Source organism: Diabrotica virgifera, chromosome 10 (genome assembly GCF_917563875.1).
Source record: "Diabrotica virgifera virgifera chromosome 10, PGI_DIABVI_V3a".
In the NCBI taxonomy this organism is placed as follows: Eukaryota; Metazoa; Arthropoda; class Insecta; order Coleoptera; family Chrysomelidae; genus Diabrotica; species Diabrotica virgifera.
This window is the reverse complement of record NC_065452.1, coordinates 52,042,504-52,067,915: the sequence shown is the minus strand read 5'-3', so window position 1 is coordinate 52,067,915 and position 25,412 is coordinate 52,042,504. Positions and strand designations below refer to the sequence as shown.

General features: G+C 32.3%; 1 protein-coding gene across 1 annotated transcript in view; it reads right to left on the bottom strand.

Moving 5' to 3' along the window:
* The window catches only part of LOC126893024 (membrane-associated tyrosine- and threonine-specific cdc2-inhibitory kinase-like), a 54,320-nt gene extending 35,208 nt beyond the window's left edge, over nt 1–19,112 (bottom strand). The window contains exon 1 of the mRNA XM_050662964.1: nt 19,065–19,112. Within this exon, the coding sequence (XP_050518921.1) occupies nt 19,065–19,112 (48 nt within the window). The remainder of the gene's footprint in view (nt 1–19,064) is intronic.
* Between the last annotated feature and the right edge of the window lie 6,300 nt (nt 19,113–25,412).

The following is a 25,412-nucleotide window of genomic DNA, read 5'->3' as shown; positions in this document are numbered from 1 at the left end:
GAACTATTATATACCCATGGGAAACCATCTTAAAAAATTTAAATACAATAATTTAGGATTATAATGGTTATGTTTGTTTGTTTTTTGTTGAATTAAAGATACTGTTTATTAATACTGACTATTTAAAACATCCTTATAAATAAAATAAGAATGGGTCACGCTTGACCCATCTTCGTAATCTAAGTAAGTCAAATAATCTCCGTACTCCGAAGGTTAATAATTTGAAATCAATAAAATTTATTTTCATAGCGCATATCTTTGAAATTCTGTCCGTTAGACCCCAAGTATCATACCTTTTTAACATCAACTCATTTTTATCGATCTAAAAATGTCACAACGTAGGTACAGAGTGTACATTTACCTCATACATATCAGCTTAATGTATATCACCCTGTATAATCAAATTTTATGGTAGAAGGTAGAACATTAAAATTAAAACTCCACGAATTCCAGATATTTTTAAAAAGGATTAAGGAAGTATCTAATTTATTACATATTTTACGGACACTCTGTATAAATTCCTTTTTAAATAATATTCTTGCTTAATTATTTATATGGGAAATAAGCCACAATTAAAATGAAAAAAATAATTTTATTAACGATGTCGGGATAGTATCACAGGGTTTTTCCTGGTTTTCCCTTGTGATTTACTATGAAGTCTCTAACGCGAGAATTTTACTGTCGTTGCATTTGGTTAAAGTCTTCTACTTTAAAATGTATAATATATGTCTGAATTGCCAATATAAATGAGTGAGATTAAATAAATTATTAGAAGAATTTTTTTGCTTAGCAACAACACTTTAGTTTATTTTAGTAATATTTTGTATTTTGACAACGGCACCCGATTTGGGCGTCGAAACGTTAATAAAATTATTTTTTTCATTTTAATTGTGGCTTATTTCCCATATAAATAATTAATCATAAAAATGCCACAAGGAAATAGCTTCAGAACAAAATATTCTTGCATTTCGATTATCCCTAATATCGTCACTAAATATTTGAATAGGATTTATAAAATGCAGTTATGTACTTCTCATTTTTACTATAGTTACTCGGAAGAGGTAAAAATTTTAATGTAGGTAGAATCCCAATTTTATAATCCTCCATAAACTTAAACTGCCTCTTGTAACCTTCTTAAGAATTTGTTTATCAAAAAGACTAACTTCTAGGAATGCGAATATTTACATTTTACCATAACAAAAAAATATGTTCATGGGGTAATATAATCTACCCAAAAATTTGAATCTCTATAATAATTTTATTAAAGGAAAGGTACTACTACCTCGTACCTGCATACTTGAATGGTTTTGGACATAATGATATGAATTTAACAATAGAAATTTACTGTTAATCTGTACAGTTGAATGGCTTATTGTAACTTATTTCTCAGTATAAACTTTGCTAAATCTGTAGGTATTAAGAAAATAATTCCGATTTTAAGAAAACTAGCACGTTTGTATTTTACGGGTAGTAGGAAAGAAATCTAATAGTTATTACAATCTTTTCAGTCTTGAGAAAGAAGTTGAAGTTGCTGTTCGTCCATTTCTGTTTAGGAGCCTAATTCCAAATTTTTCGCGTTTTTAAAATGTTTAATTACGATAGTGATGATAGTTTTATGGACACAAATCTTCCTTCTCCAAGTCCAAGTGAAAATAGTGAAGTGTCAACTAAGTCGACTGAAAGCGTTAGCGGCGATTATACTCTTGACGAAACTTCGACATTTCGGAGCAAGTTTACATGCTTTTTTGAGTTTAAAATTATTGACAAAATAAACAAATTAGCGACATGCAAATTATGTAACAAACGAAAAATTAAAAGTGAGTTTAAAGTAAAACTTTCCGTTACAACTACTTTAAAAAGGCACTTATTAAGTAAACATCCAAAGGAATATGGTACTATTTTTCCAAAGCTGTCTCAACCTGGAACTAGCAAAGCTGGACCACTTCATAATTTCTTAACAATTAAGGTAAGAACACATTTTACTATTGTAATGTCAATATTCAAAGTATTAACGCCAAAGTTTTCGATGTGCCAAAACAATGCAAATATTCAAAAATAATATTTTATTATTTTTTTGCATGATGTTTCAGTTTTTATTTATTATTGTTGGAAAAAAAAGTGTAATAAAATTTTTTGTTCATAACCAGTTTTTTTGGGAATTTTCTTAATAAAATTTTGGTCGATGTAATAATCTGATAAATATTTGGCATTAAATAATTGCTTAACGTTAAACAATGTTGTCAAACTGAGTAAAATTATAAAATTTTAAGCTGTTAGTTTTCAGTACTAACAATTGCATTAATTATAATGAAAATTAATATACCTACTTAACCTAAAATGCAAATCCGAGATCCATTGTCTAGTCGCAACAGAGGGGGTCCCGTGGGAAAGTTCGAGCTCCCCGTGATTTAATGGTGGTATTATAAGTTTTTTGGGTCGCTGAATCCAATGGAAGTGGTCTGGAAGCCCAAATATGGTCCGTTTAATTGTTATTAACAAATTATGGTAAAATAAGGGCTTTATGAGAAGCCCTGTAAAGAAATTGATAGTATTAAGGTCTTTTTAGATTCTTTGGATAATTCTGAGCAAAAAAGGTCTCTTGTGATATTTGTCTAAAATTAGTTGTTGTCGAGTTATAAGCGATGACCTCTGCCAAACGTCATTTTAAAGAGGAAGGATGAATTTGCATTTTTTTAATATATTTTTGTAAAAAACACTTTTAAACTTTAAAAGGTGATAATTCAATAGTAAATTTAATTTCGAACAATTTTGCTGTAGAAATGTATGTACTAAAAGGGCATAGAACTCATACTATGCACCTTAGTTCATAGGGGTTAATTCACCCCTTTCTCAAAAACGCACCCCTGTAAATGGAAGCACTCCGCGGTTTTTTCATATTTAGAGGTCCATTGACCATATGAAACAAGAAACAATAAAACCCCGTGAACGTTGTAGTTCCTTTTAGCCATCTTATTTTGAACATAATCAATAGCCTAATATATTCTCTTCTATTACATCATCATCATTATACATATTTGCCTTTTTTGTCTTGAGCCACATCAGAATAAATATTCTTTACCGCCATGTCATTCCTAACTTTACCATAACGGCTTCTTCTTCCTCTCTTACTAGCTCCAGGTGCGACACACATTTTCGCTTTTTGGATGAAATGGTACCTTTGCGCATTGTACGCGCCATAACCACCTTAAACTTATCTCATTTTATCTTTAATAATTGGTACCACACCCAAACTCCCTTTTATGTTTTTTACCATGTTTTATCACTTTCATTTTACTTTTATAAAACTTTTCCGTCTGCGACAAGTAATTCTTGCCGTTTTCGTCCATAATTTAGTTTTTAATTACTTCTATTTTTGTGTTGTTTGAAACCAAAGCTTACAAAAGTCTGAAAGGAACCAAAAATTAAAATATAAAACACGTAAAGAACATTTAACACTTAACAACCATTGTCTCCTTATTCTTGCTAATATTCTTGTTGGTTCAATTGCCGTAAAGTTGGTAAAAATAATTTTGTTTACCCGCTGGGCTGCTATAATAATTCTAAACAATTAGATAATTTCTCATTATCTATTACTACTTTTCTCAATGATTTAGTTTTTTAACAATGTAAATGATATTGACTTAAAGAACAAATAAAAGTTATAATTAAAATATTTTATATTTCATAATTTTCTAAAAGACTAGGTCAATTTAATTTGTTTATTTATGGAAAAACCAAAAAAAAAGTTCAAAAAATTCAGCGCCCAATTCGGTAATCCCTTTAGTGTGCAGTTCATTGTACCTACCCAACGACCTCCAATCCTATTTTAACTATTAGCGGGCTCTGGTAATTTAGTGTGAATTCATGTTGGCTGGGAAATAATAAATAGCAAAATAAATACAATAAAATAATAGCTTTATTTTAAAAATAATTCAAATTTACAATCAAATATCAAGTAATTTACACTCGTTTATGTTTATTGCAGAAATCCGTGAATGAACCTAAAGATCAAAACTTTATCGTTGATTGGGTGGCCACTAAATACCTACCTTTTTCGTTTTTTGACGACGAAGCCACAAGGAACTTCTTCGATCAAATCAAACCTGGAATAAACCTGCCTGGACGAAAAGCTTTAAAGAGAATGGTTGTGTCCCGTTTTGAACAGGATCAAAAAAAAGTTATGCATATACTACAACAAAACACATCAAGAATATCTTTTACCATTGATGGTTGGACGGCAATTAATGGAAAATCTTATTATGGGATCACCGCCCACTTTATTGATGACCATTGGCAACTCCAGTCTGTAGTTATCGATTTCTCACCTTCACATGGGCTTCATACTGGGAGAGATATTGCCAAGTTGTTTTATGAATCTTTGCAGAGCTATGGCATCACATCGAAAATTCAAGGCATAACTGTTGACAACACTGCAGCAAATACAACGTTCATGCAGGAGTTAAAAAAGCTTATTCCTTCTTTTGATGACGTTAATCAACATTTTAAATGTGTAGCACATATTCTGAACTTGGCTGTTCAAGATTGCTTAAAATCTCTGAAAATAGAAGAAGACGTAGGAGGGGAGGCTGAAGATGAAGAAAGCAGTAACGTAGATGAAGAGGTTGAGTTCGAACACAACGATGTTCTAGATGAAGATATTCAAACACCAACTAACTGTTTGGATAAAATTCGTTATATATTTAAGAAAATAAAAAAATCTGAAAAATTACGGATCCGTTTTAAAAGTGCGTGCCAAACTGCTGGGGCATCTACACAGATTTCACCTATTCTGGATGTTCCAACAAGATGGAACTCCACTCATGATATGTTGGATGTCGCATTAAAGTTAAAAAAGGGGATCGACTGTCTATGTGCAAGCGACAGTGTCAATAAATTAAACAATTTTCGACTACACCAAAACGAATGGCAGATGTTAGCTTCCGTCTGTAAATTTTTAAAGATGTTTAAAATAGTAAGCGAAAACCTTGGAGGAGACAAATACGCAACGCTTCCATCAGTGATAGTCAGTTTAAATATACTGTTAGACAAAATCGAATTACAATCAAAGTTGCTTGACGATAAACAGAATCGTTCCTGTGTAGATGAACAACTTTTAACTGCATTTCAAAAGGCCAGAGATAAAATTTTAAAACATTACAGACAAACAAATTGGATTTACTGTGCAGTACTTATTTTAGACCCAAGACATAAACTTGAAGCATTTGATAACTCACTTTGGGGAAGGGACTTAAAGAACGAATCGTATTCAGTGTTTAAAAAACTTTTAAAAAAGTATGAAGGAAATCAGCAAGCTGTAGAAAATGTAACGCAAAGTACATCTGAATCGTCGGTGGTCATGGAAGTACAAGATGAGCTTGAAATCAATTTCGAAATCTATTATCAATCAAAGGTCATAACAAAACCAAAAGACTTAAGTACTGAATTCTATGACTACATAGCACTCCCGCAAAATACTGGCAACGAAGATATTTTAAAGTGGTGGCAGGTAAATAAAGGAAGATTTCCTGTTCTTGCTGAAATGGCCAGAGACTTACTAAGTATTCCTGCTACGTCCGTACCATCTGAGCGATTGTTTGCGAAAGCTGGCTTAATTATTCGAAAACAACGCAATAGATTGACTAATGAATCGGCTAAGTGCCTCTTATGTCTAAACTCTTGGGTAGAAAACCCAATTTTGAAAAATGTGTAAAACAATTTTTTTTTAAATTTTAATCGTTTAAATTAGTTCTAGGTTTAATTTTATTTATTGTTGAAGTAGAGTCGTATATGTATAATTTGGTAAGAATAGAGTTATAATGTTATTTTTAAATATATACCTACACTTTCCTCCTTTCCTCTTGTAAATGATTTTTATTAACAATGTAATTTTTTTTTAAATAGTATCTCCGATATAAAATGTTAATGGAGATACTATGTACCTATTTACAATTGACTGTAAGTGTACAAAAATATTTTTCAGGTGACACAGGTTTTTTTAGTTACTTAAATTAAAAAAAAAGAGTTACAACTCATCTGTATTAAGTTTAGTGAAATATTTATTTTATGCGAATCTAGTAATATAAGACAATAAAATACTTGATACTTTTTATTTATATTTTTTATTTATTTATGCAGGCCTTTTAGGTGGTAGGTACTACATTACAATATTACCAATAGTATTATACAGTGTGGCAAAGCCAAATGGAATAAATTCATTATTTCGTGAATGAGCGATTTTGGAAAAAGATCTCAAAACAGGTCGATTTTTATTTTTAAATTACGATTTTTTGGCATATATAATACCTACATATATCATACTAATGACGTCATCCATCTGGGCGTGATGACGTAATCGATTATTTTTTTAAATGGGAATAGGGGTCATGTGCTAGCTCATTTGAAAGGTTATTAAATTCTCTATTCAGTAATATCAATATTAACATAATTATGTATACAGTGTGTACAAAAAAAAATTCGAATTAAATTAATTAACACAAAAAGAAGAATGTATGTAATTTATTTAATTCACAATACATTTTACTGCTGTCAGAAAGCATAAAAAATGTTTATTTGACAAATAAACACAGCTTTTCGCTTAAATTAAATGTTCACACTACCAAGAGGCAGGTGAGTGGCATCTTGAACATTGAATTTAAGTGAAAAGCTATGTTTATTTGTCAAATGAACATTCTTTCTGTTTACTGACAGTAGCAAAATGTATTTTGAATTAAATAAATTACATATACATTCTCATTTTTGTGTCAATTAATTTAATTAAAAAAAATTGGACCCCCTGTATATTATGTTAATATTTATATTACTGAATAGAGAATTTCATAACCGTTCAAATGAGCTACTATCATATACGAGTATATGCCAAAAAATTGTAATTTAAAAATAAAAACCGACCTGTTTCGGAATTTTTTTCCAAAAGCGCTTATTCACGAAATAATAAATTTATTCCATTTGGCTTGGCCACACTGTATGTACATACGAATATTGATATTTAAAAAAATGTTTTCATAAAATATGCTGCTTTTTCCTACTCCGATTATTTATGGATTAGTCTGGTCGTATTAGACTTTACTTTTTATTGTTATTTGTATTATTTATTATCACTACACTATACGAAATCCGGGTGTTATCAAACAATTCATCCACTATCTTGTCATAATACTTAATACAAATATGCCATCTTATTTGAAATTTATATTAAACTATCGTAATATATCTACCTATATAGTTTCTCAGCGATAAAACTATTTTCCTGGCTTCCTTTAAATCGGGTTATTTTAAAAAGACTGACATTATTCCAGGACGAACACTAAAATCATACATTATCATAGTTTTTTAAACAGAAATTAAGACAAACTGTGAAATAAACATTTTTAATTTCTCCTATTTGTTCATTAATCTAAGAAAAAAAATATCTCACTCTTCTTGTCTCCTAACGTTACTATGACAGAGTATGTAGCTATTATGTGAAAAGCATTTAGTAAATTTCTTATTATTTCTTATATTTGACTATTATAAGTAAAAAAAATTACTACGAATGTTATATTTTACATTCATTATTATGTTTTTGAGCTCGGCTCGGCTCGGCTCGAACTATTCGAGCCGAGCCGGCACGAGCCACGAGCTCAACCTGCAAGCTCGAAGTTCAAGCCGAGCTTCTATCTCGAGCTCGGCTCGAAATTTCGAGCCGAGCACAAGCTTTTCAAAAGCTCGGCTCGGCTCGGCTCGAGTCCATCCCTAATTATAGAGGTTTTCAGGGATGTTCGTCCCTCAGAAATAATGTAATTTTTCATGCTGCGTTTAATTTTTTTTTAATTCTTATTAGTTTTCTCAGGATTTGAAAAAAATTAATACACTTAAAACACATTGAACATTTTGATAAGCGACATGTTACGCCTATGGCCAGGGTTACAATAAAATAAGACTATTTGGTCTTTCAATGGACAGCTCAGAATAAAATGATTTGGAATTTTTATGACTTTCTTTTATTAAAAAAAGCATTTATTTATCTTAGGGCCAGTTCGAAAAAACATGTGGTACCAAGATGCTATTAGTTCACTCGAAAATAATATGTACCACAATACAAAAGTTAGTATTGCTGTATATTCGTTGGTATTTCTTTAAAATTCAAAACTAACCATAGGGTTATTAGACCTGGATCCCGATTGCCAAAAAAAAGTTGATTAATAGCAAGCTGAAAATTTGATAATAGCTTAACGGTGTCTACTCGGACAAACTTTGATGTACGGGAATACTGGAACAGGGAAGTTTTAATTGTGGAACAGTTTAAAAATTTGGAACGTCAGATTACGAAAACGTCCCATGCATTTTGTCGGTCAGAACATCCAATTGATTTTTTACCCTTTCATTAAACTCTCATGCAAAAATCAGACTGCTATTACTAACCAACATGATTCCTCTCATTTGAGATGTTCTTCGTGTTCCACTCATTAAAATGCCCAGTTGGTGATAAACATCAGTCTGATTTTTGCATGAGAGTTTAATGAAATGGTAACAAATCAATTGGAAGTTCTGTCCGACAAAATACATGGAACGTTTACGTAGTGTGACGTTCCAAATTTTTAACCTTTTTCACAACTAAAACTTCTTCTGTTCCAGTGTTCCCATACGTCAAAGTTTGTCTGACCAAACACCGTTTAGCTATTAACAAATTTTCAGCTTGCTATTAATCAACTTTTTTTTGGTACGCGGGATCCAGGTCTATATGGTTTTATATCTACAATTTAAATTTTTTCCGGATACAGGCTACAAATGTTGGGTTTAAATTTAAAAAAAATTAATGTATAAATATGCATTAAGCTTTCTTAACCTTTGTCGAGCGGCATAATATTACCCCGCTAACAGACGGCATAAGTGCAATTGTACCTATTACAGTCGAACCCGCTTATTAGAATACCGGTTAAAGGAATATACTAGCAACCAATGATCGGTTATTAGAATATCCCGGTTATAGGAATACCTGTGCTTGGCACGAAGGCTATTCCAATAAACGGGTTCGAATGTATATAGTTTCTTAAAAATTCCTTAATCTAAAGGGAAATATGTGTTAGTTTAAAGATAATATTATTTTATTAGTGTCGTAACTGGTAAAAATTCTTGAATATTGCCATAAATAAATAGTAATATAAGGTAATTTGATCTTGTACGCATTAACAAAGCTTAAAAGCCGCTTTTACGTGACCCGGCATAGCTCTCGTAAATTATTGAAATTACTGCAGCAAAAAACTTGGAAACAGACGTTGTAAGTAAATTCTATGAAGAGTAGCTTTGTATTGTATTTCAATTGGAAACAACAACCAACTAAGAAGTGTTTATTGCATCTACTAATGATGAAAGCTATATTCCACAAGCAAATGCTGAGGAGTCCGACATTGAAGATGAATTTATTATAGAACAGGCAGACGAGTACGACACAGACGAGCATATAGAGAATAAACCTCAATCTTCAAGAAACATTTTGATATCCAAGGATGGAACTGCATGGAGTAATGATCCAATGCGCAGTGCTCAAACAAAACCTCGCAATCTCCTACGACAAAAAGGTGGGCCTGTAGCTAAGAGTAATTTATTTACACCTAAAGAAGTATTTATGTCAATTATAAGCCCAGAAATTTGTGACATAATTTTGCGTGAAACAAACAGAAAAGGCAAAAGAGTCTGTGAGGCTTTTAACAAAGAATTGGCGCAAAGATTCTCAAATGCTTCAAGACGGCCTCGACAAAACAAATTTGAACCATTTACTGAATGTGAGCTCAACGCATTTTTTGGTATTCTAATTGTTGCTGGTGTACATATACCTAAGTAACAAAGAAAACTTGTATGAGATGTGGAGTATGGATTCTCTGCCATTAATACGTGCAGCAATGTCTCGTGATCGTTTCAAGACCATGTTACGATTTATCAGATTTGACAATGAAAGTACCCAGGAAGAACGCAAAAAAACCGATAAGGCTGCACCCATAAGAGATATCTGGACAATACTAAATAAATATTTGCAACAAGGCTACCAACCATTCGAAGACCTAACCATCGACGAACAATTGTTTCCGTATAGAGGTCGTACAAGTTTTAGGCAATACATACCTTCCAAACCCGCTAAATATGGTATCAAGGTTTTTTGGGCTTGTGATGCATCAAATGCGTATTCCTTACAAGGTCAGCTTTATATTGGAAAAGCAGCAGATGGTTCACGACAAGTTAACGTTGGCGAACGAACACTTTTGGATCTGGTCACATCTTATAAAGGTTCTGGTCGGAATGTTACAACAGATAACTTTTTTACCAGTTTTGAACTGGCTAAAGTCTTGAACTCATGGCAAATTACTTTAGAGGGCACAGTTAGAAAGAAGAAAAGATTTCTACCCACCAATATGCAACTAAATAAGGAAAGTGCTGTTTTTTCTACTAATTTCGCATACAATCCTTATGCTACTGTATGTTCTTATGTTCCAAAGAAAAATAAAGCAGTAGTGTTACTTTCGTCCATACATACTACAGGTAAAGTAGAAGACACTGAAGTAGCGAAGCCGGAAATAATTAAGTACTACAATGAAATTAAAGGGGGGTTGATACCATGGATAAAATGCTAAGTAAGTATACGGTCAAGCGTCGAACATTACGTTGGCCCTTGGCCTTTTTTTATAATATGATTGACGTCACTGGCTTAGCATCCTACATTATATATCGAGAGCACAATCCATCACTAAATACAGAGGACCAACGCAGGAAATTTTTGAAGGATCTTGCTAAAGAACTTTTTTTGCCTCGAAGTAAAAACTTTCTCGAAGTAAAAACCGGACGATGATGAGGAGTCATTTTCTTCGTAGTCCTGTAGAAATGGTCCTTGGTCGAAACATAATATTTTCTATAGTTGCTCCACCTCAACTATTTCACAGCACTCTTGGATCTACGCCAATAACCGGAAGTTGCCATGTGTGTCGGAACGAACGGAAAAAACAGCGTAAAACGAGGAAAAACTGTGTAGTGTGTTTTCTACCTGTGTGTGACGAACATTCTTTGTCTAAAACGACATGTATTTGTTGCGAAAATCCACAATAACATTCAGTTTTGTATTTTTATTTAAATAAACTATCATTTAATAACAAAATATATTGTTTATTATCATCTTTATTTAAAAAAATTAACAAGGTACAAATGTACCTATGCCGTCTTTTATGGGGGTCGGAATTATTTAGGCCTCCTTCTAGGAACTGAATAAATATTTTTTTGTTATATATGGCTCACATAATCTACTGGATAAATGTAGAGATGTCACAAAGTTTCAAGTCTCTACCTCTTTGAAAAAGAAAGTTATCACAATTTGAAAACTCAAAAGTTACAATTGTATCTATGCCGCCCGACAAAGGTTAATAATTACACAGGCCAACGATGAAAAAACTTTTTTGATAAGATTACCTCTATCTTATGTATTTTAGTGTGCTGAGTCCGAAAAGCATATTAAAAATGCTGTATCACCCACTATTCTTTCACAATTTAACATTTAAAATTTCATAATTACCTTTGAAACCAACATGACTACTAGTACTACTAAGGAAAAAGAAGCTTGTATTGCATTCAAAAAGTTGTAACCAAGTTTTTAGGTAATGTGAAAGACCCTAACTACGACCTTATATTAGCTAATTTATTAGATAAGATTTTTAAGATATTAGATAAGATTTAGATAATATTATTTAGATAAGATTATTAGATAAGCTTTGGGATGTCAAATGAGCCTCAAAATCCACCTTTTGCATAACCATCTTGACTATTTCCCTGAAAATCTGGGTGATGTCAGTGAAGAACAAGGCGAATGATTCCACTAGGATATCAAGATGATGGAGAAACGATACCAGGGACGTTGGAACACCAATGTGATGGGTGATTACTGTTGGTCACTTCATCGGGCACAACAGAGTACCTCGCATAGGAGAAAAAGCGACTTCAGAAGTTTTACATAAAAAAAGAGAAAGAAAATACAAAAGCATTGGGTCCTGAAATGATTGCACAGACCTATACTATTACAAAATAAGAATTAGATAAAAGGTTTTATTCTAATAATGTATCATCTTAATGTATTTCGGTATTTTGTCTTTTTCAAATTATTATAATGTATAATAAACCAGTGTCATATTATGGAAAAATTATATATAAAATTAGATACGTAAAATCTAATTTCAGATTCCTTTTTAGCGCCAAAAAGTACATAAGATTCAAATTTTGTAAGAAGTTTTATAAAAAAAATTTTTGTTGGCCTGTATTATCCTAACTGGCGCGTTTATTGGGTTTTATTTGTCTGTCTGCGGTTTAAATATCGTATCAGCCAATAAATTTCTATTTTTATTCAAATTTGTCAAAAAAAATTTTTTTAACTTTTTTGAAAGACGGTTGGATTTCCCCTACCCCTCCTCTACCCCCCGTTGATCCGCCACTGAACAAATAAAGACGTAGGCGGTCTCATTTAAAATTGAAAATAAACACGTTGCGTAATATTCAAACTTTTCAAACTGTTTGAAGATGTTTGAATTCAAGTCAAACCTAAAGATATCGAAATCAAGTCAAGTCAAACTTGTTTATACAAAAAGTTTGATTTTCAAGTCAAGTCAAGTTTGTTGAGTAAAATCAAACTAGTTTGACTTGATGCATCTCTAGGTATGCGGCTTCCCTTACGGAGCGGAAACGTTGACCATGACAAGGAAAACAGTGCAAAAGATCCGTGTGTCTCAAAGGGCGATGGAGCGTGATATGTTGGGCGTTTTACTACGGGACAAGATCCCAAATCGCCAGCTACGACAAAGATCAGGAGTGGCTGATGCAGTAGGGACTAACAACACTAAAATGGAACTGGGCAGGTCACGTGGCTCAAATAACAGATAATAGATGGACAAAGCGGATACTGGACTGGAGACCAAAAGATGATGCCTACCGAAACAGAGGTCGTCTTCCAACACGTTGGACTGATCAGGGCTGCTTTATCCATTAGGTAATATAGGCAGTTGCCTAGGACGGCAAATTATGAGAGGGCGGCAAAAATACTGTACAAAAATTATTTGTATATAAAAATTGAAATCGAATAACATTTAAGTACATCGAGGGCCGGCGATAACGGGCCTGCAAGGCATTGTAGGCGGGCGCCCCTCTTTGGGGGGCACCAAAATGAGCTTTTTCCTGGTGTTAAAAATACTAAAATAGAGAAATTAATTTTTTAAATGTGATTTAAATTCCTCATAATCCCTAATCTGTGTCTGTTATTCTTGCGTAAATTTTACAAAAATATACAGCCAAAGAATTCCTACCATGTAACTAAGTAATATAATTTATTGGTCAAAGCACAGCTGGCAAAGATATTATATTTCAAAACACCAAATATCTTCACACTATACTCACGTTTTGTTTATTTTAATAAAATGTTTGTAAATTTTGTATCAGCAGTTCCCAGCGAAAATGTTCGATTTTCAGTAAAATAAACAAGGTTCTGAAACTATTTTCTTGTGGCGGCCCGTCTTAAGTGTTAATCCCATATAAGCAATATTTCAAATAAACAGTGGATATAAGATTAATAGTTCAAGTTCAAAGCTCTTTCAATTTAGTATTAGTAATAGGTATTCTATGTGAATAGAAATACACAAACAGTTTGTCAATTTACTGTGCGGCAAAAAGAACATTATCAGTGTTGCATTTCATTCAATTACATAATATAAAATTATATTTGGTAAGTACTCAGTATCCTTTTGGGTTATTCGTGGTTGAAAATTTGCCATTATCATTGAAAAATGTCGTCTTTTCGGACGGTTTTTTGCGAATACCTCAAAAATTATGCATCTAACGAAAAAAACTATATAAAACATTTTTGTAGCTTATGAAAAATCAAAGAGATTCGTTCCTTTATAAGTCTTCTGGTGATAACATAAAAAGAGATATGGTAGGTGAAAAGAAATTTTTTTGTGCATGCTCAAATCGGTGTGTTCAACTTAATAACAGAGAAATGGTTGATTTTAAGGGTATAATGCTATCAATATCTTTTGTAAGTAATGCTTGAAAAGACCTTTAAAACGACCGCAATATTAAATTTCGAGATACAGTAACGAAAGAAAAATAAAATTGTTATCTAAAAGAAAACCTACATTTTTGTAAGGTATTTTTTACGTATCTCTTATGACTTTCGAATTACATAAAGAAAAAGGAAGATTTTTAAGGAAATTTAAAAATGTGCTCTATAATTTGATCTTATTCTTTTCAAAAACCATTCATTTTAAACCCGTTCAACTTTTTGAATATAGAAATAATACTATAGACTATTATAGTAGAAGGTATTGTACAGTGCCGGATTAACCATTAGGCGGACTAGGCGGCCGCCTAGGGCCCGGGCACTTGATGGGGCCCGCATCCCACACAAATGCATTAATTAATATTTAATTATTTAAGCAGTTATTTAAAAAAAATTAAAATGTTCTTCTTAAGGTGCCTATCGGTTCCGGATGTTGGCGATCAGCATGGCTATCCTAACTTTGTTAAAAACAAACTAATTAAAATGTTAAAAACATCAAATAGAGCTAACTGAGACAAAAAAAAAAAGAAAATGGTTAATTTATGATTTCCAATCAAACTCAGTTTTTTGCTTTGTCTTTTGTCAAACATCAGAAAAATACAACCGACTTCAAGACAAATTAAGCAGTTATCTTCAAAGGCATTTTTACATTCCATGTTCTAAACATTCCCTCAATTTTGTAATCAATATTGCAAGAAAATTTTGATAAAAGCTGGAAATTATTTTGGTATGGTACGTTTTATTTTTCAATTTCTACCCACCGATGGGCCTTAATAGTTCATTCACTCACGGTAAAATATTGCAAAACCTCCGGATTTTAAAGAACCTTTGGATTTGAAACAAGAGCTTGGATTGACATGAAATTTGGTATACGCATAGCTAACATGTCAAATAAAAAAGTGATATTGTGCCAATGTATGTTTTTGCTCTACGGTTGAGTCCAACCCTTCTCGGGGGTGAAAAATATACCGTCAAAATACGTCCGGAAGTGGATAAACTGACTAATTCTAAGCAACTTTTGTTCAGTAGAGTTTTTTCATCAAGTCAATACATTTCAAATTATTTGCAAGTGAATATCTTCATTTTTCAACAAAAAATAACACGTTTTTAGACGGATTTTTGCAGATAACTCAAAAAGTATTTTATCGAAAAAATATATCGAAAAAGTATTTTATTGAAAAAAATGGTGTATGTGTACAGGTACAATCTGTAGACCCAGTAGAAGCAGAGTTGTAGCTAATGAAAAGTAGGCTCTTATTCGTCAAATTCCAAATCGAATATTTCATCGCGAAATAATCAAAAAATGAAACACTTTTCACGGAAAACTCATCATAACTTGTTTAAATGTTTTAAAAAAGCATTATTCTTGTTTTATAAAAAAATTTCTATCATAAAAATAAGCAAGATACGCTCAGGATAAAGTTGATCCCAGTTTTTGGGTAAAAAAAAACTGGTGAAAATACCCCCTAATTAGAAATGAACTGAATCCTTACCGCTTCACAAGCTACTTTACTTATGTATTGTTTATATGCTCTGTAAGTTTTATCGGTATAAAGTGCTTATTTATAAAAGGGCTGAGTAGAAAGGGCTTGAACAAGTCAATAATCACGAGTGTATGCAATTTTTTTTATTTAGCTTAATGCCTCGACAACTAATGGCCATTGGCATGGTACAGTGGATTTTTCCAATCAGGTACCTAGTGTGGTGAGTAGTGTGTGTGTTGAGTAAATGTCTTGTTATTTAGCAAAGTAGTAATTGTTTTTGCAAAGAGACGCTAATTGTATCCGAACGTCTACGGTCCCTGCGGTGAGTACCGATTCCACAAGGATAGAAACTATTTTTATTTATTAATTTTTAATAAATGAAAAACTATCTACCCAGGGTATGCAAATTTTGAACAGTCATATCTTAACCAATTTTTATCTTCCAACAAAGCAAAAATCTGAAATATTCAGAAAATCAAAACCTATATTTTTACTCTTTAATATTTTTGGTACCACTAATAATTTTTTAAGTCATTTTGAAAAAGAGGACATTTTTTTTTTCAAAATTTCAAAAAATTTGTTTTACTTTAAATCCCAGTGTTTTAAAATATAAGCACTGTAAACCGGTGAAACTTACAGATCATATGAATAATATACTTATAAGTTTTTCAAGATTTTCATAAATTTTCAAGATTTTTGTGCCAAAAAAGGAATCAACATTATTTTAAGCTTTACTTGCTTAATTTTGATACTTGAAACTTAATAAAAAAAAACAAAAATAAAACTGTTTTAACACTTCAAGAAAGTTGTGATGATTTTTCACAGAAAAGTGCTTCATTTTTTGGTAATTTACGTTGAAATATTTGATTTGGAATTTGTCGAATAAGAATCTACTTTTCATTAGCTCCAGTTCTGCTTATACTGGGTATACATACTTCATATATACACCATTTTTTAAATTTTGTATACGCTATATCTTTTCTAAGAATATTTTTTCGATAAAATACTTAATTTTGGAGTTATTTGCGAAAAACCGTCTTTTTTGTTGAAAAATGAACATATTCACTCGCAAATAACTCAAAAAGTATTGATTTAGTGAAAAAACTCGATAGAACAAAAGTTACTTAGAATTAATCAGTTATCCATTATTTTGAATGTATGTTTTTTCACCCCAGAAGGGGTGGCACTCATACCCAGGGCAAAATCACATATCGACACAATATCCCTTTTTTTCTTTGGCATATTAGCTATGGAATATTAATGAGAAGTTGTTGCGAAATGTAAAAAAAAGAAAAATGATATTTTTTACATTGTCGTAATTTATTTTTGGAGTAACTACTTCCCAAAACAACATAAATATCTGTAAATTTGTTTTAAGTAAATGGTCGATATTAAGGGGCCTACTACTTATGGGCGCCTAGGGCCCCATGATGCCTTAAACCGTCACTGTTATTGTAGAAGGAAAACGATGCATTTAAATTCTGGTGGATGAGGGGTTAAATATACTTTTTGTTTCTATATTTATATATACATACTATTTCTTATTTTATACTCATTTTTCCTTAAAATACATTAGTCATAAGTTTTTTTGCACCATATGACGTTTAGTTTGAATGTAACCGATATTTAACAGTTCGCGTTTTAAAGGTCTTTTCAAGCGCTACAAAAGGTATTCGTAGCATTATACCCCTAAAATCGACCATTTCTCTGTTATTTTAAGTTGAATACACCGATTTGAGCATGCACCAAAAAAAATATTTTTTCACCTACCATCTCTTTTTTTATTAAATCTAGAAGATTTATGAAAAAATGAATCTCTCTGATTTTTCATAAACTACAAAAATGTTTTGTATAGTTTTTTTCGTTAGATGCACAATTTTTATGGTATTCCCAAAAACAGTCTCTGAGAAGTGTCATTTTTCAATTTATTGCAATTTTCAATTTATTGGCAAATTTTTAACCACGAATAACTCAAAAAGTATTGAGTTTTCAAAAAAATTTATAAAACAGTTTTTGTTAGAATTAGGTTCTCTGGTCACTTCCGGTGTTAGTTTGATAAAAAAAAATTTCGACCCCTGAGAACGGGTGGGAACCACCTCTAAGTTAAAAGCGCCATAGGATATAGGGTAGACTTTGTTTCTTGAGCTATTCCCTACTTACAGTGAAAATATCAAGTAAATTGATGCAGTAGGATGGAATTCGGAGCCTATCCGAATACCCTCACTGACTGCACTAATAGATACATACATCATTCATACATGAATGCATTCACTTAAAGGGTAATTTGGATGCCACAATAATAAAATCACCAATCACCAATAATTGACATATCTAAATATTTAAAGAAGAGGGGATTGAAAGATATTTTCCCTAATTTTGATATTGCTTTGCGCATTTATTTGTGCCTCCCAGTTGCCAACCAACGTGTCCGCTAAAAGGTCATTTTCGAAAATTTCAAGAATTAAAAATAGTCATGAAAATAATTTCCGATCAAGTATGACGCAAGAACTTCTTAACAATTTGTCGATTTTGTCCATAGAAAGTGACGTAACAAAGGCGATAAATTATGACAATATTATAGATGATTTTTCCAAAGAAAAATCAAGAAAGAAATCTGATGTGATCGAACTGGAATGACAATTTTTATGTATTCTTATTTATATAAAAAAAATCTGCTTGCAATTTTTTTTCGCAAAAATGGTACATGCTTGAAGGGCGGCTACTAGAGAATTGCCTAGGGCGTCAATTGACCTAAACGCGGCCCTGGGACTGATTATCTAAAACGTTATCATAAGAATTGTATGCAAGAGGCACAATATCGAAATAGATGGAAAATTATGAGGTAGGTATATGTCCAGCAGTGGACAAAGATTGAATGACGATGAGATATCTTTCCTCAATTAAAGTAATTTTCAATTACACCAGTCTACCTGTGAAGAAACATAATTCGAAAACAAATGTTTAGAAGTTGAAGAATTACAGGAAAACATTATTCATTTAATATTTATTAAAAAATAAAATAATTGACAGGTCAGAACAAAAATTATGCAAATAACATCGTTGATAGAGACGGAAAACTGACTATTACTGATTTGGATAAAATAGACAGATGGAAAGACTACATTGAGGAACTGTTTAAATACACTACACAAAGGACAAACAGCATATACCGGCACTCTAATTTATCTGTTTGTCCTTTGTGTAGTGTATTTGTTAGATATATGTTAATTTAAGTGACCACCAATCATAAAATATATAAACGACATTCGAGGATACCTTCCTTTTCTTAACGAAATGCCCCTGAAGATGCTCTAGGAGCGAAAGTATACTTGGGCAAGAATAAATAAAATTCAGTGCTCGATATCTGCCTTTTATTTCGTAAAATTCATATATTCGAGCATTCAACCACTTCCTATTTTAGAAAAATAACGAATATTTACGGTGCGTGGCGAGATGCGGGGCTTCACTATATTTCTACACTTAGTCACTAAGTCACTTACCTCGACTGTATTTGAGGTTGTAGGCACATTTTCTTTATTGTCTCCCATTGTTAACTGGTAAAGTTGGATGATCTAAAAAAATTAATACAATATTTAGTTTATGTAGTTTCAGAAAATAGACGAAGTAGACATTAAGTCATTGTTCTGGTCATAACAGCTTCAATTTGATTTAGAACTTTAAGCAAGTGCGAGCAAATAATTGTTTATTGATAAAAGATTACAAAAATCTCCTTTTGATAATATCTATGGGGGCAGTGGGGGCCATGCCCCCCACCCGGTTTTTCGGATGCCGTATGGTTATCCAAAGTATACAAAATATAATGTGCAACATCTTCACGTCTGTCCACCCCCCTAAAAAATTGATATGGGCGCCCGTGATAATATCCATTCATTAATAATGACCAAGATCTCTAGAAGTCTCTGCCAAAATTAAAAAATCTCCCAACTAAAACATACGTAGAACTGAATATAAGATAATATATCTTCTTCTTTAAGTGCTACATCCGTTGCGGAAACTTATGATTTTTAAGACCTCTCTATCTTTCGAAGATTCGAGAAGAAAGCAGACAAGATGGGGCTCCTAATCAACGAAAATAAGACGAAATACATGTATATGAGCCGCATTAACTAAATCAGAGACAGAATCGGTCAGAACATCACCATCGATGACTCTAACTTTGAGCGCGTTAGAGCATTTAAGTATCTTGGAACAACAATAACTGAAGACTGAAGACAATAACGGATCACAAGAAATAAACAATAGGATACAGGCCGGCAACAGATGTTTTTTGCCCTCCATAACCTGATAAAATTGAAACAACTAACAAGACGTACGAAGATACAAGTCTATAAAACAATCATGCGACTCGTTGTGATGTACGGAAGCGAAACGTGGACGATAACAAAGGCAATCGAACAGAAACTACGTGTTTGGGAAAGAAAAACCCTAAGGAAGATCTTTGGGCCTTGGGCCTGTTCCGGACGAAGCATCAGGACAATATAGGATAAGAACCAATAAAGAGCTCGAAGAACTTTACCCAGACGCCAACATCATAAAAGAATTAAAGTCCAGAAGACTCCAATGGGCAGGAAACCTCAGACGACATTCTGAGAAAAGGTTGGTGTGGGAGGAAGTCCCAACTGGAAGAAGGCCACGCGGACGCCCTCGACTCCGGTGGCGAGATAATATAGCAGTAAACCTGAAACCTATGGGCGTGAATAATTGGATGGAGGTTGCTCAAGACAGAAAACAGTAGAGGCATGTTGCAGAGTCGGCTAAAACCAACGAAGGGATGTAACACCACGGAGTAAGTAAGTAAGTCTACCTTTTGAAACAAGTGCTTTTCTTCTTCTTAATCGAACATTCAGCTCATCGAAGATTGAAAAAGCAAAATCCAAAATTGGAAAAATAAAGCAGCATACAAAAAAGAATGGAAAAAATAACACCAGAAGTAGATGCCTTGAGATGATAAAAATCTACAAAGACTAAATGAATCAACTGTAAAGGATAACACATAAGAATAATTAAAGTAAAATGAGAAAATGATAAATGAGTAAATAAAAACCAACTTGGTTTTACTTGGTAAAAATATTAATAATAAAATATATCAACTACAATAGCATGTATTGATAGAAATAAAAATAAAAATAAAGGAAAAATAATAAAAGAAAAAAATGCTAAAGATGATACTTCAAAATGACAAAATAAACACAGTTCCTATGGAAAAAAGAGGAAAAATCATAATACCTACATATATAATATGGAAATGAATCAATGAACTGAGACAAAAAAAATTGTGAATTATAATTATATAATTCACTTCATTTAAAGACATTTTGTTTATTTTAAAAATTTGTATGCTTAATATATTTAGTGATTCTATACTTATACAAACTTACTACAAATGATCCACTTATAGAGTTCTCAAAACAATACTAAAGTAACTAACTACTTCAGTTAAGAATGATCTGTCTGACTAAAAATATTTTTATTTATTTATTCATTGGTATAATATGATTTGTCTAATGCGAGAAGCGAGACATGAAAATGCCTATGGTAGCAAATTTCTTTCATTGAACTTTATCTTATCGATATTGCTAACAGAATTTGTCATAGCCAAGTCAGCAATGTTAATAATAGACTAATGCGAGCTCCACACTCTCGGCGAAGTTACTTCGCCAAAGTTGACCGAAGTTCGAATTCCCTCACTACACACTCGTTCTACTTCGCGAGGAACACATTCAAGCGGTGCGATGCCGACAAAGATCCCTTTGACTCGGATCGACAAAAAACGGAAGTAGAACGAAGCGAGGCAAGGTTGCACAAGGTGACCGTCTACACTCTCGTACTTGTTGAACCTCGATCGACTTAGGCGAGAGTGTAGACGGCGTTTAAGAGCCGTAGGTATAGGAAACATTTGCTAATTATATTAGGAACTGTAAGAGTCTATGGCCACCAATGCATAGTATTTGCAGATGATCTGACATGACACTATTAGCAACAAGCAAAAAAGAACTACAAAAGTTAATGAAAAACATAATTAAAGACGTCAAACAATTTGGACTTAAAATATATGAAGAGAAGACAAAGTATATGATAAGGGGAGAGACCAAAAGAAAAAATAAAATAACATCATATTACAAATCCTTGAGAAAAAACATACTCGTTAAAAAGAGCCAAAGAAATTAATTACCCGGTAGCCAAAGTAGATGAAAATGGTCATGAGGAGCTGGAGATAAAGACAAAAAAATAAATAGGAAATAAAAAGTATGGAGCACTACAAACATTAATGAAATCAAAATAAGTCTCCAGGAAAACAAAAATCAGAATTTACGAGACAGTAATCAGACTTACAGTAACATATGCATGCGAAAGGTGGGTGCTAAAAAAGTCAAAAGCAGGTCTTTTAAAAAGTTGGGAGAGGAAAATGCAAAGAGTGTGAAAATAGAAGATCAGTGGAGAAGAATAACCAATAAATAATTGGAAGAACTGTATAAAGAGCCAAATATAAAGAAGACAATCAAAGCACAGGGAATACGATATTTGGAGCACATCGAAAAAATGGGAAATAAAAGAATGCCAAACATATTACACTCACGAAGACCAATACAAAAGAGAAGGAAAGGCAAGCCAAGAAAAAGATGGAAGGACAGTATGTACGAGGACCTGAAAAAAAGTAACATTGAGAGATGGACATAACTAGCATTGGACAGAAGGAGATGGAGGGAAGTGGTGAAGGAGTGTATAAAAAGACTGAAGTGAAATTAAATAAAATTTATAAGAGTAAAATTAAATACACTGCGATGCAAAAAAAATCGATCCACTAAAAATTTGGTCATTTTTGATGTTTCGAATTTCCTAAACCTGTTGTCCGATTTAAATGATTTTTTACCACATTATAGCCGTATTCATTGACAATATCGCTGTAATAATATTGTTGCTAGACAGTCAAATTGTCATTCTATACCGGGTGTACGAATCAAACTGTGTTTATTTCTCAAAGTTCGCATCACCCTGTGGATTATTCTAACATTTATAAAATACTGAAATTAAAACCCAACTATAGCGTCAGGTTTTCTTAACATTTTGTCTTTCGATTTATTCGCTTATGTTGGATAATAAAAAAGTTAGGTACTTTAACAACTGGCCATGTTCGTCATCAGTACAGGGTGTTTTTAAATAAGTGCGACAAACTTTAAGGGGTAATTTTACATAAGAAAATAATGACAATTTGCTTTATAATCATATGTCCGCAAACGCTTTGTTTCCGAGATAGGGGATGTTCAATTTTTTTTACAAATTGACGATTTATTTATTGGTTTAAAACCTTTTGAGATATGCAAATGAAATTTGGTGGGTTTTAAGACGTAGTTATTGCACATTTTTTGACATGAAATTAAAAATTTAATATTCACCATTGGCGCGCAAACGGGTATTATGACCGATAATATTACCCGTACGCACGCCAATGGTGAATATACAATTTTTAATTGTATGTTAAAAAATGTGCAATAACTACGTCTTAAAACCCACTAAATTTCATTTGCATATCTTAACTGGTTTTAAAGAAATAAATAAATCGTCAGTTTGTAAAAAAAATTGAACATCCCGTATCTCGGAAACGAAGCGTTTGCGGACATATGATTATAAAGCAAATTGTCATTATTTTTTCATGTAAAATTACCCTTAAAGTTTGTCGCACTTATTTAGAAAACACCCTGTACTGATGACGAACATGGCCAGTTGTTAAAGTACCTAACTTTTTTATTATCCAACATAAGCGAATAAATCGAAAGACAAAATGTTAATAAAACCTGAGGCTATAGTTGGCTTTTAATTTCAGTATTTTGTAATTGATAAAATAATCCACAGGGTGATGCGAACTTTGAGTAAAAAGCACAGTTTAATTCGTACACCCGGTATACAATGACAGTTTGACTGTCTAGCAACAATATTACTACAGCGATATTGTCAATGAATAAGGCTATAACGTGGTAAAAATTCGCTTCAATCGGACAACAGGTTTAGAAAATTCAAAACATGAAAAATTACCAAATTTTTAGTGGATCGATTTTTTTGCACCGCAGTGTATAATCAGAATTGTAAACGTTTTAGCCTCAGGCCTATATTAATTTTAGACTAGGTAATTTTGGAACATTATTGACAGTGGAAACTGACTAGAAGTGACTCAGTGTAGAGAACACTGGACAGAACTTAGGGAGGCCTATGTCCAGCAGTGGACGCGATTGTCTGATTGATGATGATGATGATAGGTACGACCTTTTAACATGCGTAGGTGAAAGTAAAAGGTACCTAATAACTAAATGTACATTTTAGTGGTTTATTATTGATACAAGATCAATTTCAACATACCAAAAACTAAGTTACACACCAACAACAGGTTTGAAAATGTTGATAATCCCAATAAATAAATAAAATGTTTGAATCAGCTATATTTTCCCACCCGCTTAGAACACTGGACAGAACTTAGGGAGGCATATGTCCAGTAGTGGACGCGATTGTCTGATTGTTGATGATGATGATGATGATAGGTACGACCTTTTGACATGCACAGGTGGAAGTTAAAGGTACGTAATAACTAAATGTACATTTTAGTGGTTTATTATTGATACAAGATCAATTTCAACATACCAAAAAATAAGTTACATACCAACAACGAGTTTGAAAAGGTTCATAATCTAAATAAATAAATAGAATGTTTGAATCGGCTATATTTTCCCACCCGCTTAGAACACTGAAAAGAACTTAGGGAGGCCTATGTCCAGCAGTGGACGCGATTGGCTGATTGATGATGATAGATACGACCTTTTGACATGCGTAGGTGAAAATAAAAGGTACCTAAATACGAAATGTACATTTCAGTGGTTTATGATTGATACAAGATCAATTTCAACATACCTACTAAAAATAAGTTACATACCAACAACAAGTTTGAAAATGTTCGGAAATGTTTGAAAATAATCCAAATACATAAATAAAATCATTCAATCAGCTATATTTTTCCCACCCGCTTACATGGACATTGATTTTGTATTTTACTTAAAATTTATGATGTCCGCCCACTTGAGTGGACAAGTTTTAATGTAGTAATGAAATCTATTAAAATTACATATTCTGGAATCAAAAATACCTAAATCTACCAATTCAAACACACAAATATACCACAACTGTAATAAAAAATCTCATAATATAGCTCAGTTTTAAATTAACTGATTTTCTGTAGAGAAATAAATCGTTTTTATTAAAATTATCTTCATGATTAACACAACCAGAAACAATGCCTTTGTCGCCATATTTTTTGCTAAAAAATCTGTATAGAAACAAGTAGAACTGCCGAAACCAACTTTGTATAATACTACATAAAAAATGTATGTTAGAATATTAATTTTCAAATCTTACTTACCCTTGTAGAACGAAATTTGTCTATATTTCTGTAGAAATCGTTTTAAAAAAGCTTAAAACTTCCTTTTGTGATTCTGTAGGTACTTTATAAGCAATACTTCAAATCTGAAAGAGTTATATTGTGATAAAATATTATAAAAACATCGTAAAACTTATGCATATAACAAAAATATTAACCTGTGTTCTTAAATAAAAATGTGTAGGTATGTACCTTTTATTCCAAATTGTGATATTCTTTTATTTAAATCTTGAGGAAAACACTTTACTCCCAATAACGGATTTCAAGAAAAGGAAAGATGCTGTAAAAAATTCTACGAACTGTCACTTACTTATTTCCGAGTGCGGATTACGCAACCACCTGTCATTATCTATCCCTCTGGGATGAAAACTAAATATTTTAGAAAATAATTAACATGAAAGAGAAT